General features: G+C 34.4%; 3 protein-coding genes across 17 annotated transcripts; 1 reads left to right on the forward strand and 2 right to left on the reverse strand.

Annotated features, from left to right (window-relative positions):
• Positions 1–974: 974 nt before the first annotated feature.
• On the forward strand, positions 975–1709 carry LOC107619475 (uncharacterized). The gene is made up of 4 exons (XM_088498364.1): positions 975–1006; positions 1098–1201; positions 1283–1358; positions 1472–1709. Exons 1-4 carry the CDS (start codon positions 975–977, stop codon positions 1707–1709), a joined length of 450 nt encoding a protein of 149 aa, XP_088354490.1.
• A 1110-nt stretch (positions 1710–2819) lies between these two features.
• LOC107615168 (protein FAR1-RELATED SEQUENCE 5-like) lies at positions 2820–6988 on the reverse strand. The gene is made up of 6 exons (XM_021111796.2): positions 6794–6988; positions 5550–5609; positions 4714–5450; positions 4469–4617; positions 3034–3995; positions 2820–2939 (listed from the first exon to the last, which is right to left on the reverse strand). Exons 1-6 carry the CDS (start codon positions 6986–6988, stop codon positions 2820–2822), a joined length of 2223 nt encoding a protein of 740 aa, XP_020967455.2.
• Positions 6989–9030: 2042 nt separating this feature from the next.
• LOC107618769 (uncharacterized) lies at positions 9031–13082 on the reverse strand. 15 transcript variants are annotated; one of them, XM_088497863.1, is made up of 7 exons: positions 12773–13047; positions 11592–11841; positions 11382–11455; positions 10862–10912; positions 10738–10772; positions 10423–10544; positions 9031–9430 (listed from the first exon to the last, which is right to left on the reverse strand). In XM_088497863.1, the coding sequence occupies exons 5-7, from the start codon at positions 10759–10761 to the stop codon at positions 9247–9249; spliced, it is 330 nt and encodes a 109-aa protein (XP_088353989.1). In that variant the 5' UTR covers positions 10762–10772; positions 10862–10912; positions 11382–11455; positions 11592–11841; positions 12773–13047; the 3' UTR covers positions 9031–9246. The 15 variants fall into 15 exon arrangements, 9 of the variants coding, with proteins under 9 accessions (XP_088353989.1, XP_088353987.1, XP_088353990.1 ...); XM_088497861.1 differs by having other exon boundaries at positions 10862–10927; XR_015899090.1 differs by lacking the exon at positions 11382–11455 and having other exon boundaries at positions 9031–9604; positions 10862–10927; positions 12773–13082.
• Between the last annotated feature and the right edge of the window lie 2322 nt (positions 13083–15404).

Consider the following 15404-nt stretch of genomic DNA (forward strand, 5'->3'; position numbering starts at 1 on the left):
TCCAGGTTTCCAGAATTGGTTGCCAATTTGTTAGTTGTAACCCACTTTGATTATTGTGCCGTCTTTGTTCTTTATCTCGCTGAACTTTATCATTTTCTCTCTAGTTTCTAAATCAATAAAATGGTGTGGCATATACTAGTCTTGTATCTAGAGAATCCAGCAATAGAGAATCATTCATTAGTGTTTTGGAGTTTTTGCTTTTCTTTTATTAAGGTTTTGTGAATTGTGAGTGCTTTGTGACGAGGATAATTGTGGTTAAATGGGGTCTGATCAAGCACTGCCTAACTGAAATAATGTGATGGGAGTTTCTTGTGGATTTTGTATATATATATATTGGGAGTTAGGGAATGTTATATCAGCCCATTGATTTATGTTGCTCATGATTCATCACCAGCACTATATACCAGAACTACCACTTTATGAGAGTCATTATTTGATCATGTGATTGACTCTTATTGACGGTGTGACACCAATTTATGCTGGTCTTAGTCCAAGCTTTGGTGAGGATAATAGGTTCTTTGACAAGACAGTGGCAGCAAAGAGAAATTGGGTGAGTTGCTGTTTTGCTTTGAACTGTTTGTATCCTCATTGAACCTGGTATTGGTTTATGCGGCTTGTTTATTAATTTCCCACGATTTATTTCCAATCCCTAACCTGGGTTTGCTAATTCATCTAAAACCTACATGTTTAAATCTGGAACGGGGGTCACTGTGACCAATTTTTCGATGTATTGGGTTGATTGACTTTAGCATACTATGCTGTTGGAATGAGGTTGTCAAATAATTCGAGCATGTTTGGTTATTGAATGCTGTTTGGATATGAATAAGTTTTTTTGGGGATATCCTTATGTCATTTGTACTGTTTGGTGTAGTGGTTATTTCCTTATTGTTGGAGGGGCCATTGGTGGGTATATGCATTTGAGGTGAATGCGAAGCGCATAGTTATACTCGACAGTTTACATTCTGCACCAGCAGATGACACACGGGATAAACTCGATGCATATGTGGTAAGAAACTGTACTTCTTTTATTCAAAATATAGCTATGTTATTCAATTCAATAGGATGTTGTTCCACTATGTTCATTCCATGGTTTTCAGGGGAGACTGTGTGAGGATATGGGAAGCATTGCTATACCTGGATTTGTTCGGACTCCGTACGGCCCAGCTCGTTCCTACGCTAGGGTTCCAAAGCAACCGAACAAGTGAGATGAAAATATAACCCAAATCTAAGGCTTCTTAAAATTTTTTTCAATAATTGAAAAAGTAATATTGTTTTCCTGTAGCTTTGACTGTGGCATGTGCGTTATTAAGTTCATTGAAAGTTGGAAAGAAGATCGTGAACTTTACGAATGGGACGAGGTTTGTTAAATAAACACTTTCATAATTCTAATTATTCGTGCTGTACAAAAAAAACATGGTAACAATTCTTAACACTTGGTTGCCTGATAAACCTATGCACATGATTCACTCAGTTCATACCGGATGGAGTTGATGCTAGACATAATTTGTGGCCCACACAATGCATTGGTTCATCAGCTTGTTTCATTATTGAGTGAAATGGTTAAACCCGTTCGTCGCAATGCACCACGGAACAAGAAGAAGAACGTTAGTTCACCATACACTGCACCTAGCACACGGTCATTGATTGAATGTGCGGAGGGATTACCGAAGGGGGCAATGCGCAAAGGCAGGAAGAAGTTGCTTACTTAGGATTAGTTGCAATGAAATGCACTACCACATTATACTGAGTTTACCTGCTGTTGAGATGCTTAGGGATTTGTTTTTGTCAAATTAGAAAGACTTGATTCCAGGACATCTTTTGTTTTTCTACATTACAATGATTTATTGGTTATGTTACCTAAAAATTATCTATTTTTTTCTATATTAGAATCCAGGATTTATCAAGACTGTTTGGTACAGTTGGCATAATTGTGCATGTTGAAATAGGTGACAACTAACCATCCACCAATATAGCTAAACTGAACATCTGATACCTTACTATACTGAACATCCAGTTTAACTAGATAAAATTCAAAACATAACAACCAAGTGCAACATAGATAAGTACTAACAGGTAACCATCCATTCTTAGAGAAAAAATGAACATCTCATTACCTATGGAAATGAACATCCACTTTTAATCTAATATTTATTTTAGTTAGTTTGATAACTAATATTTATTTGTTATTTTAGTAAAATATTTTTGCTCCGTATTATTTACTGCTGTCCAGTAAAGTATATAGTTCATCTAAAGAAATTTTGTTTTTCCTAAATATTAGTCATTTAAATAATATTTTATTTTATTCTAATTGAATTTTATTAGGCTTTCAACAGTTTTTTTTTTCAACGTATGTAGTTACTGTTCATAGAATGGATATAAAATATAATTATTTATTTGTTAAAAGATTTAATGTATTGGTCAACTGTTAGCCAAAAATTAGTAGTATAGTCTTCTGGAATATTTGTTAATTTTAAGGGTTTATAAGAAAAAACTTTGATTAAAAATAAATTTTTAAGTTACTAATAATGCAGTATTGTTAACCAAAAATTAGTAGTATAGTCCTCTGGAAGCATGTAGAATTAAGGTACAACTTTATTAAACTATCTGGTATATTACAGAATAACCACCAAATATATTCATTATGCATTAAGTCTACACGAAATAAAAATAGTAAAATGGTTTGTTCTAACTAATGGAAAAAGGGTTCTTGCAATTAATAACATATGGACCTTTGCAACAGCTGCCTTAGAACCTTGAAACTAACATGAATCCTATACATACAGAGTGGGGAAAATATACAATCTCACAACCTCATCCAACTAATCCCACTTTTTGTTGAAGGAGCTTAACAAAGACAGGAAACCACCGGCTTGTTCGGGACCATTCAGGCCAGAAACAGCACAATGGTTTGTATCTTCAAGTGTGTGCGGACGAACCACCTGCCAAAAAAAAAGAAAAAGTCCAAATAGTTATGTTCTACGATAGTACTATACCAAATAAACAATGAAAGTTGAGATTAAGCCAAAGATATACCGGGGGTAAATTCTTTTGTTTTCTCCGTCTTGAATTCTTGATGGACTTCTCAAGGGCAGAGCCGAGCCTCTTACTCTTTGGCCTGCCCTTTGTGGTGACCTTCGATGGGCCTTGGATGTCATCAACACTGACATCGTTCGAACTCTGTGAGCCAATGTTGGTCTGAGTCTCTGCCACGCTCTCGGACCTCTTTTTGGCACGGTGCGCAGCCAACTTGGCCCTTGTTTCTTCCAAAGCAACATGCAGCAATGCTGTTTCTTCATCGTCACCTACAAACTCTTGGGCAACATTGTAGAAGTGTGCACACAGTCCCCTGAATGCAACATGACTCTCATCCGACCGACTGACATCATGGCTACTTTTGACATATGTATGCTTGCGCTTTATCTTCTTGCTCCATCGAGGAAGAACATAACAAGAAGGTACTTTGTACACTTTATACGAATGGAACACTTCAAGGCAGTGACAGCACAACACACCTGAACTCTCAAAGAGATTACACTCACAACGAAGCTCCTGTGTGGAACGGTCAAAGTGAACATCGTACGGAACGCATAGAATAGTATCGTTGACTAGTTTCTCCTCTTCCACCTTCACGCAGACCAATGGACCCTGTTCATCAATTGCAGAAACTCTGCAGTTAGCCTTCTTCACAAACTCAATCTGAACATCCCTAAAAATGCTCGTGGTATACTCTAGTTGAAACTGTTTCTCCATAGGCGAGGTCGTTGCACAAGGGATGACCCCCCTCGAGTCTGCAGCATCATCCTCCAGTTCCCTCTGCTCCTTGACTCCAAGCACATTGTCATATTCATGAACAAATTGAACTAAGCTAGTTTTACTGGATAAGTATCCACCGTAGAATGCGTGCATGCTCTCACTCCTTTGCGTACTCCGCATTGATGCCCAAAATTCACCCTTGAAATATATTGGGACCCACATGCGTCGGTCATCATACAAATCTACAAGAAATAAATAATCCCAAATTAAGTATAGAAAGCTTACACCAAACATATTACTACGCATGTTAAATGACCATCCACAATCACTGATATACTAAACATCCAAATGTTTTCTATAATGAACATCCAACTAATTATCATCCAGAATTACTGATAAACTAAACATTCAAATGACGACCAATTGCAATTAAACCGTGAAAGGTAATCGTAAAGTAACAAACCTGACAGCCATGTGTTGTTATGTAAGTTGTACTCATCTATAAAATCAGTCCAGTTATCTTCAAATGACTCCTCCGTCCGAGAGTTCTACACAATGTCGTTTAGGTCACCGTACAAAGCTCCGTACCGGCGGTAACCCCCAAGCTTGGAAGGTAGCTTATTCATAATATGCCAGATGCACCACCGGTGGCGTGTGTCAGGTAAAGTATTTTTGATCGCACGGTAAAGGGATCGACATTGATCGGTTATGATACTCTTTGGAGCAGTTCCCATGCACTTCACCCATTGGCTAAAAACCCACTCATAACTTCCGATTTCTTCATTCCCCAACAAAGCACAACCAAGGAGGGTCGACTTACCATGGTGGTTGACCCCAACGAACGACACAAACGGTAATCCATGCCTACCAGAAAAACCAACCAGATGTAAGAAATGCAAATCACGATCAAATAGCGTTTTATAAAGAGTAGGAAAAAACACCAACTTAACTACTACGTACCTATTTGTACTGTACGTGCTATCAACTGACACGACGTCTCCATAGTATTCATACGACGCCCTACACCTTGCATCAACCCATACTGCACTCTTAAATTTACACTCCTCGTCCAACTTCACCGCGTAAAAGAAGTTCGGATTGATGTCCTTCATTCTCATGAAGTAGCTCATCATCTCCCTGACATCGGCATTCACGTTGCTATTGCGGAGCCTTGCTGTTATATAGTTTCTTAAATCCTTCTCTGAGAATCCCAAGTTAGAGGGGCCACCAGCCCCATTTGACAAAGCAAGGAATGTCTTATTTGGACGAATCCCAGTCTCATCATTATCCTCGATCACGCACTTCGCATGCATGGTCAGCTGCCTATACTCATGGTAGTGCACTGCCTTTCTCGGTGAACAGGGGTGTGAGTGCGTCAAGTCAACCTTGAACAAAACCCAGTCTTGCACGGCTTTATCAAACTTTACATATATCCTTGCCTTGCACCCAGCAGCTGAAATCGTATTCTTCCGCGTTGGTGCTTTAACACGAGACTCACGGATCCCGTCGCGATTACAGTGTATAGCTTGATTAATGGGAGCCTTTGTGATCTTGTCAAATGTTGTCGTCCTTATCTTAGTTGCAAATCCAGCTTTCTTTGCATAGGTCACATAAAAGTCATGTGCCATCTGTAACTGAGAAAACCGCATTCCAACTCTTGGTATCTCGTCTTCTTGTAGGTTACCATGATCTGGTAACTGTATTTTATATTAATCCGAAAGAAATATTAATTACCATTATTTATCAAATCAAACATGTACATTATGACTACACAAAAGTAAGCTAGACTACAATACCTCATCACCAAGCTCCTTCTCTTCACTTTCAACATCTGTAACATCCGACAACTGCGTGGCCTAAAATTCCAAAATAAACAAAGTAACCAAAAGGAGGAAGATCCTTATCAAAACTCATTTCAATAAAATCTCTAAAACAATCACCGAAAATACATCAATAGCTACAAATCCAGCTAAGAGAATTATTTTTTCATTTCATGTATTATTTAATTAATTTCCCCCCTTCCCCATTAAAATTTATTATTTTTTGTTATTATTTGTAGTTATCAATCTAAGAAGAATGTTAGAATCAATGTTTAAAACTTAAAAGTATGGAATAAATTATATTGTTAAATTATTATTAGATTAAACAGTTTAATTAAGTTTTTTTAAATAATTTAAATAATAAATATTTATATTAAATATTTTTTTTCATTCAATGAAAATCATGAGTAATTATTTACTCCATTTTGGCTATTATTTACGGGCTTTAATCACCCTTTAGTGGCTACTTTTTTCACTCCATAAACAAAATTATTTTCATGTATATTTACATACACACACTCTTTTCTTCAAATGCAGGAAGAACATAAGCACACCATTCATTATAAACCACTCAAATAACTTCATAATTGGTTAATCTATGCAAATGTAGGATAAACATAACCTTATAATCCCATAAGCATGAAAAATATTAAAATAACATGCAGGAAGCATATGAGCATATAACTAAAAAATATGCAGTGAGCATATAACCATATCATTACATGATTACAACACTCATATAAGCATTTCATGGTTAGCATGTTGCAAATACAAGTAGCATTCACTTCAATTCAATAAACAAATTTAGCCACTGCATCACCCTATGGTTATTTATTTTATATACTTGCATGATCATCATGTAGGGATAGTATACGCACACCTTAGATAAAAATGAATTCATATAAGCATACCAAAAAATTAAATTATGATATCCCATCATCCATATAAGCACATAAGTCCCAGATAGGATGATTAGCAAATAAAGATGCCATTTAATTTTTATTAGACAGCGAACATTCATATAAAAAAACACGTAGGAAAATATGCTTCTTGGATATAATCATATAAACATGAAATAATTAATTAATTTCATCTAATCCTCAATGCATGTAATGATACCATTAAATATAAAACAAACATAAATTTACATTGTGACTAAATTAAAAAATTACACTCGGAATAAACATCCATGGCAGAATATGAGGATCCTAATTGCTCACCTTGTTCGACTTGTGATCGTGGCCTGCGACATCACCGGCTAAATATTCTGGTTCGTCTGGTAAATTTTCTGAAACGTTAGAGGCTACACAAACTAACGGTTCAACTATATCGACCTCCATTAATGAATTTTGGCAAGGTGATGTGCATAAAGGAGGACCCTTGCTTGAAACATGTTCTTCTTGCGATTCTGCCATTCTGAAGAAGTCAAAACCGGGTGCGTTCTGTGCGAAGGAGAAAGCGGCGCTGGTTGTGGACTGTTCTATGGTAGACGAAGGAGGAAGCCGATCAAAGAAACGCAGTGCTGGGCAGTGGATTACTATGAGAGCTGGAAAGATACGTAAGGGGCAGCCGCTTGATCAAGAAGGAGATGGCGTGGTAAGGGGCAGCCGCTTGAGCAAGAAGGAGATGGCGTGGGGAGAGAGATTCTCGTACTAACCTAATTATTTGATTTGTTTCTATAATTAAGAGTGATTGTATTATTTTCAAATTTCAAATAAGAAATAATATAAAATTAATTAATAACCCATAATTTATTTTTAATTTCAATTAAACCCCCATTGTATGCATTGTAGAGTAAATCTATTGTTTCCTCATACTTTTCCAAAGCTTAATAGCTTTTCAATATTGTTAATTTCTTATTCATCTCTTACCCCTGTCAACTCTTATTCATCTCTATTTCGCATCCTGCTAGCTCTTAACTTTTTATTTGCCGTTATATTTTGTGGGGTTTCTTGGCTTTTGAAGATCACTTTATATCCCATGGGTATGGTATTTATATTAAAAAGAAAGAGTCTATTTTTCTCATGATCATATCACAGTTGACATGCAAAGAACTACAGTCAGTACAAGTTTGATGTTTAATTTATTTTATTTTATTTTTGTTAACATCTTGATCCTATGTTTCTATTAATCTAGTTGGAACAGACACTAGGTTACTCAAGTAATATGGCCAAGGCTACCAGTTACATTGTTCCTCCTTTGTCAGGGCTTTGAAAGGGTAATTTTTGGCAGTAGTTACCTTGTTGACACTAGGTTACTCAAGTTTACAATATTATTTTCGCATACGTAAAACTTGGTGGGATCCATAGATAGATGAATATATCTTAAATAAAGTAAGTAAGACTGTTTATATTGTTAGCGTGCCTAACAATGAGATGTTAAACTAGTAGTTTGTAAGAATTTCTCTATAACGTCTATGATTTATCAGCTAATGTTCAGAGAATAGTAGTTAATGAGTAACAAAATATAGTCAACGAACTGCTTGAATGATGGATTTTTCTATAACAGGAGATAAGATTAACTTTTTATTAAAAAAGTGTAAACAATTTTTTATATCACTTCATTGTCTGATCATGTTGTCGATCCTGTCTAGTGGGACAAAATTTCGCTTTTTGCATATGTTTGTCGTTGGCAGATTCAATCAAACTTAAAAGTGAAGGTTTTGGTCCTTATTTGTATCAGGAAAGGCAAACCGCACTGGAGTATTGTCTAGGAGCAATTTAGTGAAGGCCTACAATGAATGGCTGCTTCCTTTCCGCACCTTGGTGAGTGGGATTATGACAGAGAATAAGAATGATTATGATCAGCTTGCAGTTGACACTCTGTGTACTTTGAATCCACTTGAACTTGTTTTGTACCGTTGCATTGAGCTTGTAGAAGAGAAGCTTATGCAATCCACCACATAAGCTTTTCTTTTTCACCAAAGTTGTCCTCTTTTGTGAAACATTCCCTCAAAAATTGCTTTATGCCACCGAGCTTTGCAAAAACTCGCAAGATTTGTTTTCACATGAAATCTTTAATCTCAAGATAAGGTTTTGCCAACACAATCAGGCCTCCAATTATGTGGAAAACAAATCTTTCACCTCTGCAAACGGAACCTAGAGGCCAGAGTCAGCACAACTAAATAGAGCTATGATAAGTACACACTTAAGAGTGGAGCATTTATTTGTACCAAATTCATTCTATAGGTGATAAGAGTTAGTGTACTGATGTGAAGTTATCCAAGAGGTAGAGTACTATGTACAAGATACAAAAGAAGTTGGTTGCTTGATAAATATTTCACGACAATAAAGAGTTGTGTTGTCCAACTAATTTGTGTTCTTACTCTTCTCATTTATTAGATGGTATTCTTGATGATTGGTGAATTGCACGGCACTTCATGTTTCATTGTTGGTCAATTATCCTCTAATATCTCAAACAGGAAAACATCCTTATATTTCATGAATGACACATGAACTTGGATAATTTAAGTGTAACCATCGAATAAAACTGAGATATTTGACCTACAAAGAATGATACATTTTATATGGTTGAAATGTTTTGAAATTTCAAAAGAAAAGAGGTCGAATACCCCATATGAAATTTAGTAATAAAGGAACTTGCTACTTAAGCATCATCTATATAGCGGTCTAATTCTAGAACTAACAAAGAAAAATAATTAAAAAAAAAAAACTTAATTCATGACTGCCACTTCTTCCTTCAGCAGAGTTGGCCTGTACAGTGTTCCACAATTGTGGACTCTTGAACTTGATTTTTGTGGAGTTTCTCTGATAACAGTAGTGCTCAGTTTTGAGAGATGAGATCCTCTGCGGCCAAGCTTGCGATTCGCTATGTTCCTAGATCGCCCTATAAATATCCTAGATACAGAATTAATAGATCGAGAAACACCTAATCAAGCATTAGACACAGTTTTTTTCACTAAATTTCACAAGAACCTATTAAGTTGAACCAGAGAATTAATAAGAAACACTCACTTACCGGAAAATCAAATTGAAGAAAGAACATAAGGAATGACACAGATGTTTATCTACCTAATTCAAAAGTAAAATCCAACTGTCAGGCAATTAAAATGAGCACAAACCAGGTGACCCAAAGAGGAGAACCACATTACACAATACTCTTTCCCTCAAATATAAACTGCAAATATCTTCAAAAGTCTTTCTCATACTCTTTCAAAATCTCATATCACATCTTCCAACCATATGGCATGAGCATCAATACTAAAAATTCTAATAAAACGGGGAATTAACAACGTTTTGTAGGCCATTTGCAAAAGAACACAGTTACTGAAACAGAATATGCACATTAAATGCATGGAGTGCTACCTACAATATAATGTGACAAGAGATATCTCCCAAAAACAATGCCACTGAACCAAAGCCATTTTAATAAAATCAATTGAACCTCTTCATAATAACTAAGGTAGCGTTTGTTTTGAGGTACTGAGACAGAGACTGAGAGACTGAGACTCAGTATTGTGTTTGTTAGTTCAGATACTGGTACTAAAATTTCTGTCTCTGTCTCTAAAATTTCAGTATTTCAGTACCTCCAAAAAGTAGGGACACAGGGGACTGAAATTTTTAGAGATTGAGACTGAAACTTTAATAACATTTTATATCTAAAATACTTTCGTTTCAATTAATTAATTCCAATTTTACCCTTTGTACAAATTAAATTAAAGTTTCATTCTTATTTCATTTCCTGTCTCCGATTTTGCACCAAACAGAATACTGAGATTTATTTCAATCCCTGTCTCTTAGTCTCTGTCTCTCAGTCTCAGTCTTTCCGTCTCTATCTCTCCACCAAACGCTACCTAAAGAAGCAACTGCTTTAGAGTAAGATAAGATACCTTCCGAGAGCTAACCATAACTGCGGCGAGAGACAGCAAGCATGGAAGTCATTAGTGCTGATGCAGTGGCCGTATGGTAAGGCAGCATTGATTCCACACAGAAGCTCAATTCCAAAGGACACCTTCTCAAAAAACCACAAATTCAATTCATCACAAATTGAATAAACAACAAAATTAGAATTTAGAACTAATAATAATAAGCACTGCTCAAATGTGATTCTGCACGAAAAAGCTTCCGGCACAGAACAATTGCATCTTTAAATTGATCATAAACAAAATAGAAATTCAGCTAACCCAAGCTAAGCTCAACTCTACCTGTAGTTCACCAAACCTTAGCATATTGCAACATCCTGAAAGGAGAAAAGCAGCAGAGCATGACAAAAGTAAGGAACATAACTTCAAGTGACAAAGCTAACTCTATTTAAATAATTTTACCAACCTCTCTCTGCAAAACATGAAAGAAGTTAGCAGGAGTTGTGACATTCACAATCTGCAAATTGCACTCCTGAATTAGTTTCCAAAGTGTTGGATCCATGTCAGGAATAACATAAGGATTGTCATCAGCGATTTGCCATTAAAAACAGATAAAATTGAGAATTAACAGAGCAAATGAAACAATAAATAGAAGGCAAAGCCACAAAAGTAATCAGTAGCATAGCATTATTTAGGTTAATTGCTTTTTGGCACTAAAAGGATTTTAAAACAAAAAGTTCACATAAGCTTCACCCCCACCAAACCAAACAACACCCCAAAACACAAGCTTCAAATGAGGATGATTTTTACTACCCCATTTTCACAAACACAAGTGGTGAATAGAAAACATAATAAGGGGTGTTTGAGCTGGGACCATATACTAGTATTAGTATTAATTATGTCGTTAACATGAGAATGAGAATGAGAATCTCATGGTCCTTATAAGTTGTAGGAAACAAAGAAGAATCCAAAAGAGAACAAATAACCTGCAGCAGATCTTTGTTTTTTCTCTTCTCATAAAGAAGAAAAGGGTGGCATGTAGTAGAAGTAGCATAGGGGGCTGGGATCAAAGTAAGAATGAGTTAAAAGCCATCATCAATTTGCAACACAAGATTTAATCGAAAGTTAAGGCAATGAAACTAAACTAACTTTAATCACAAGTTCCTGAATATTCAAATTATCAGCTTAAAACTAACCTTAAAAGAAGGCCATGACAAAGGCATATAGTTTCTTCTTATTTTGGTTACACCAAAAATGGGAAACAGAGATTGCTGCAGGTAGTACCTTCTTGTCAAGAGCACGAGTCAACTCTAAAATAGCCAATATGTTAGCTTCTTTTGAATGAACATGTTCAAAAGACAAAGGTTGCAAACTTGGTGCCTGTTGAGCATTACAAATCTGATTGCACACAGCTTTCACTTGTGATTTCGAATTTGGTGAAACTCCCTAAAAAATAAATGTATAAAAATGACTACAAAGCTACTCCGGGACCCATTAAAAGCCGAAGAAACATTACCATAAAAAAAGAAAAAGAAAGGAAAGTTAAGATAATGCTGTTTCTGACTTGGATGTGACTGAATCAAACCAAAAATAAAGATGATTATGCTTCTGAGTTGGCTTTTGTCTTGAAGTATCTGATTGTATACAATTCTTTGAGAAGAGCTAAACAAATAGAACTCATCAAACAAGGAGATAATTTAGTATCTGATTGTGTCTGAGCCGTATATGACCTCCTAAGATTTTAATACACAACATTCTGTCAGCTTAGAGTACTCATAATTTAGATCCAACGTGCTTGTCCTCTGAAATTTTCTATTTTTTAAATTATAATTTTTTAGTTTCACAAATTGATGAACAATCTAGCTCTAATCTGAATATGCATGCGTGAGAAGGATATATAAATTCTAAAGAGACAAGAAAAGAGGGGGTTAAGGGAAGGATGAATATCAACACCATCTCTTGACAAACAGAGACTAACCTTAAGGGAAGGATGAATATGAACACCATTTTTTAAAATATTGTCATAAATTCAAAGACTTGAATTCAGATTAAACTTAAAATAATTCACCAAAGCTCATCTTATTCTTGCAAAAATAAAAAAGTGTTAAAAGAGTGATTGAAGGTGCTAAGCTTATCAATTTAGCACATTAATTCGCCATCAATCGAATTCTGTTAACTAGCATAGTTCATGAGATTTTCAGGAAGAATGGGATAGGATGATAGCACTGTGAGTAGCTATGTATCGAAAATGCGAATGCAGAACAGAATGGAGGCATCAACCAGAAAAGAAAGAGCACTAGCTTATGCTTTCTCTCAACGGGTAAACATCTTAAAACTATTTGCATAGAAGGAATGGATAGTGCAGGGAGGGAGTTACCGGAAGGGAGAGGCTGACGACGATGATGAAAAATGAGGAAGACGGCGACGCTCTCTGGAACGAGGAAGACGGAGACGTTCTCTGACGTGACGACGTTCTCGTTGGCTGGGTGAGGCGTGTGCAAAAGCTACGGTGACCTTGGCAGGCGCCATGGAGGAAGCTTCTTTGTCTTCTTTATGGAGGAGAAGAGACAAGATTAAAGAGAAGAGAGGAAGATACAAACGCAGAGAAGGGATGTGAAGGTTGGGAGAAACCCAGCAGAACAAAGTGATTTTTTATATATTTTTTAAATTTATTTAATTTTTGGTATGAACAATTGATTAGGGTTTATAGAGAGATAAATAATTTTACTAAATGTGTTTTTGTTTTTATCTTTTAGATTATTTAAATTTTAAAATAATTAATTTAAAAGAGTAATTTTTGTTTGGCCTATAAAAAAAGGGTATTCAAGTCTTTTAAAAAATTAAATTAAAAAATATTTTTTATTTTTATTAAATTATAAGGGAGTTTTAGTAAAATTAGTGATATAAAATATATATTTTTTTAAAAAAAAATAGATGCTGACGTGGAAAATAAATTCCACATGGCTTGTTATTATTTGTCCATATTTTAAACATATCGGTACGTATGAATTTATCATCGTATCGTAGCAAACACCATAAAATATTTGTACAATGTGTACAATGATTGGATAGTTATTTTAGATAGTATAAAAAATATTCATTTTATAACTTATATAACTTATTATACATATTGTACAAATAAACCATTGTCTCCCTAACGAAACTCTAGTTAAATATATGCAATGCAATGCACCTCTTATAAAATTGAAAATCTCATTGATTAAGGGCCCGTTTGGGAACACCAAAAAGCTACTTTTTTTCAACTTTTGACTTATAGAAAGTTACATTAATGTGTTTGGTACAATGTTTTAGATAAATTTTTAACTTTTCAAAAAGTTATTTAAGAGTTTTTGAAGAAGTTAAAAAATGTGATTTCTCCTATTTTCAAAAGCTATTTTATCACTCTTATTTAATGTACAACTTTAAAATAAAGACTTCTATAATAACTTTCCAAACTCAAAATAACTTATTTAAAAGTTAATATTAATAAAAATCTTTATATTTTAAACTCCTTTTTTAATAGAATTTATTGAAAAAGTTTAGCCAAACTTACCCTAAGTAGTTAATTCCTTGCATCTTGATTCTTGAGGAGCATCGGTTTTGGGATAGCTTGGGTTAGCTTAGTCAGTGCCTCAGTGCCAATTCTTCCACTACACATTTATTTTAAATTTATCGAGTTTGTTACCCCCTTTTTCTTTCTATTCTCCTAATTATGTTATCCCTTTTTTTCATGACTACACCCTTCATTAAACTGGAAATAAATCATCTTCAGTTTTTTTCAGTTTTTTTAACATTTAAAAGAATAAAGTGTGATTTCTTATCTTTAATTTTATGAGTAGGACTAAAAATAAATAAAAAAAATAATAAAAAATAAAATTAAACACTAGACATCATCCAATTTTTTTTACTGAAAAAATTCACTCTCCATTAAACTTATAGAAAATGAAAGAGCATAATTCTTTGATAAACATAAGTTGCAGTTACAGAGAAAATGATAGTAGAACTTTTAGAAAATGCAATAGCATAATACTTCTATATTCACGTCTACATTCAACGTAGATGTTCTAATATGATGAGAATAAGATTCAGATACAAAAACAAACACTATCAAAAACATTTATTCCGTGAAAAAGAAAAGAGGGGAGAGTAATAAAATTACAGCACAATAATTTGAAAGCAAATTAAGCATGACTGAAATTGAATTAAAAATTCACACAATTTGAGGGGAGCAAAGAAAAGAATAAAAAAGATTTTTGGTACATTAGTAGCAATCAAATTTAAATTTAAGAAGATTTTTTGTTTGTATTCAAACTATTCTCTACATTAAATATAAGCAAGTAAAATATGTTACGAAATTTAACACATAAATTTTGAATAGAGATGATTATGATTATCTAATGTGCTTATATAAATTAGAGAAATAGATAATGCCATTCTTATTTTAATAATATATTTTTTTCTTCTTTTTTTTTGTACAAATTCATGCAAATATAGGTGAAAAACTTATACATGATGACATTATTAAAAACAGGAGTGCCAATATCAATATCATTGCATTAAAGTTAGTCTTGTTCTCAAATGAATATATGATCTATTCTTTACACTTTAACCAATTTACATTTCTGTACTTGTTTTAACTTGTATTTTTCATCCTAATCAACCACGTTCTAACACAATTATGAGGGACTTCAATATAAAAGACACTGTAAACTAAATTCTACCGATTATAATAATGTCTTTGCTTGTGGTGCGATTGAAGTTAATCTAGCTTCCGGTACTAAATTTATTGCAAACTCGCTTTTTCTCTGAAATAAAAGTTCTGATACACTTTCAAGAATTGTCTTAAAAACTCTCTCGTATAGGGATTTGGTTTCATCTTCACTTACCTCTTAACAATTAACAGCTAAAGGTTGAATTCGTTCAATTCCTCTTCCTCAAAGTTTCACCGTCACTGGATTCCGAACAATAACTCCACGTAGCCCTCAACACTCCTGATTCCTTAGATATGG

The sequence above is a fragment of the Arachis ipaensis genome, chromosome B9, assembly GCF_059453495.1.
Source record: "Arachis ipaensis isolate K30076 ecotype BB chromosome B9, ASM5945349v1, whole genome shotgun sequence".
Lineage (NCBI taxonomy): Eukaryota > Viridiplantae > Streptophyta > Magnoliopsida > Fabales > Fabaceae > Arachis > Arachis ipaensis.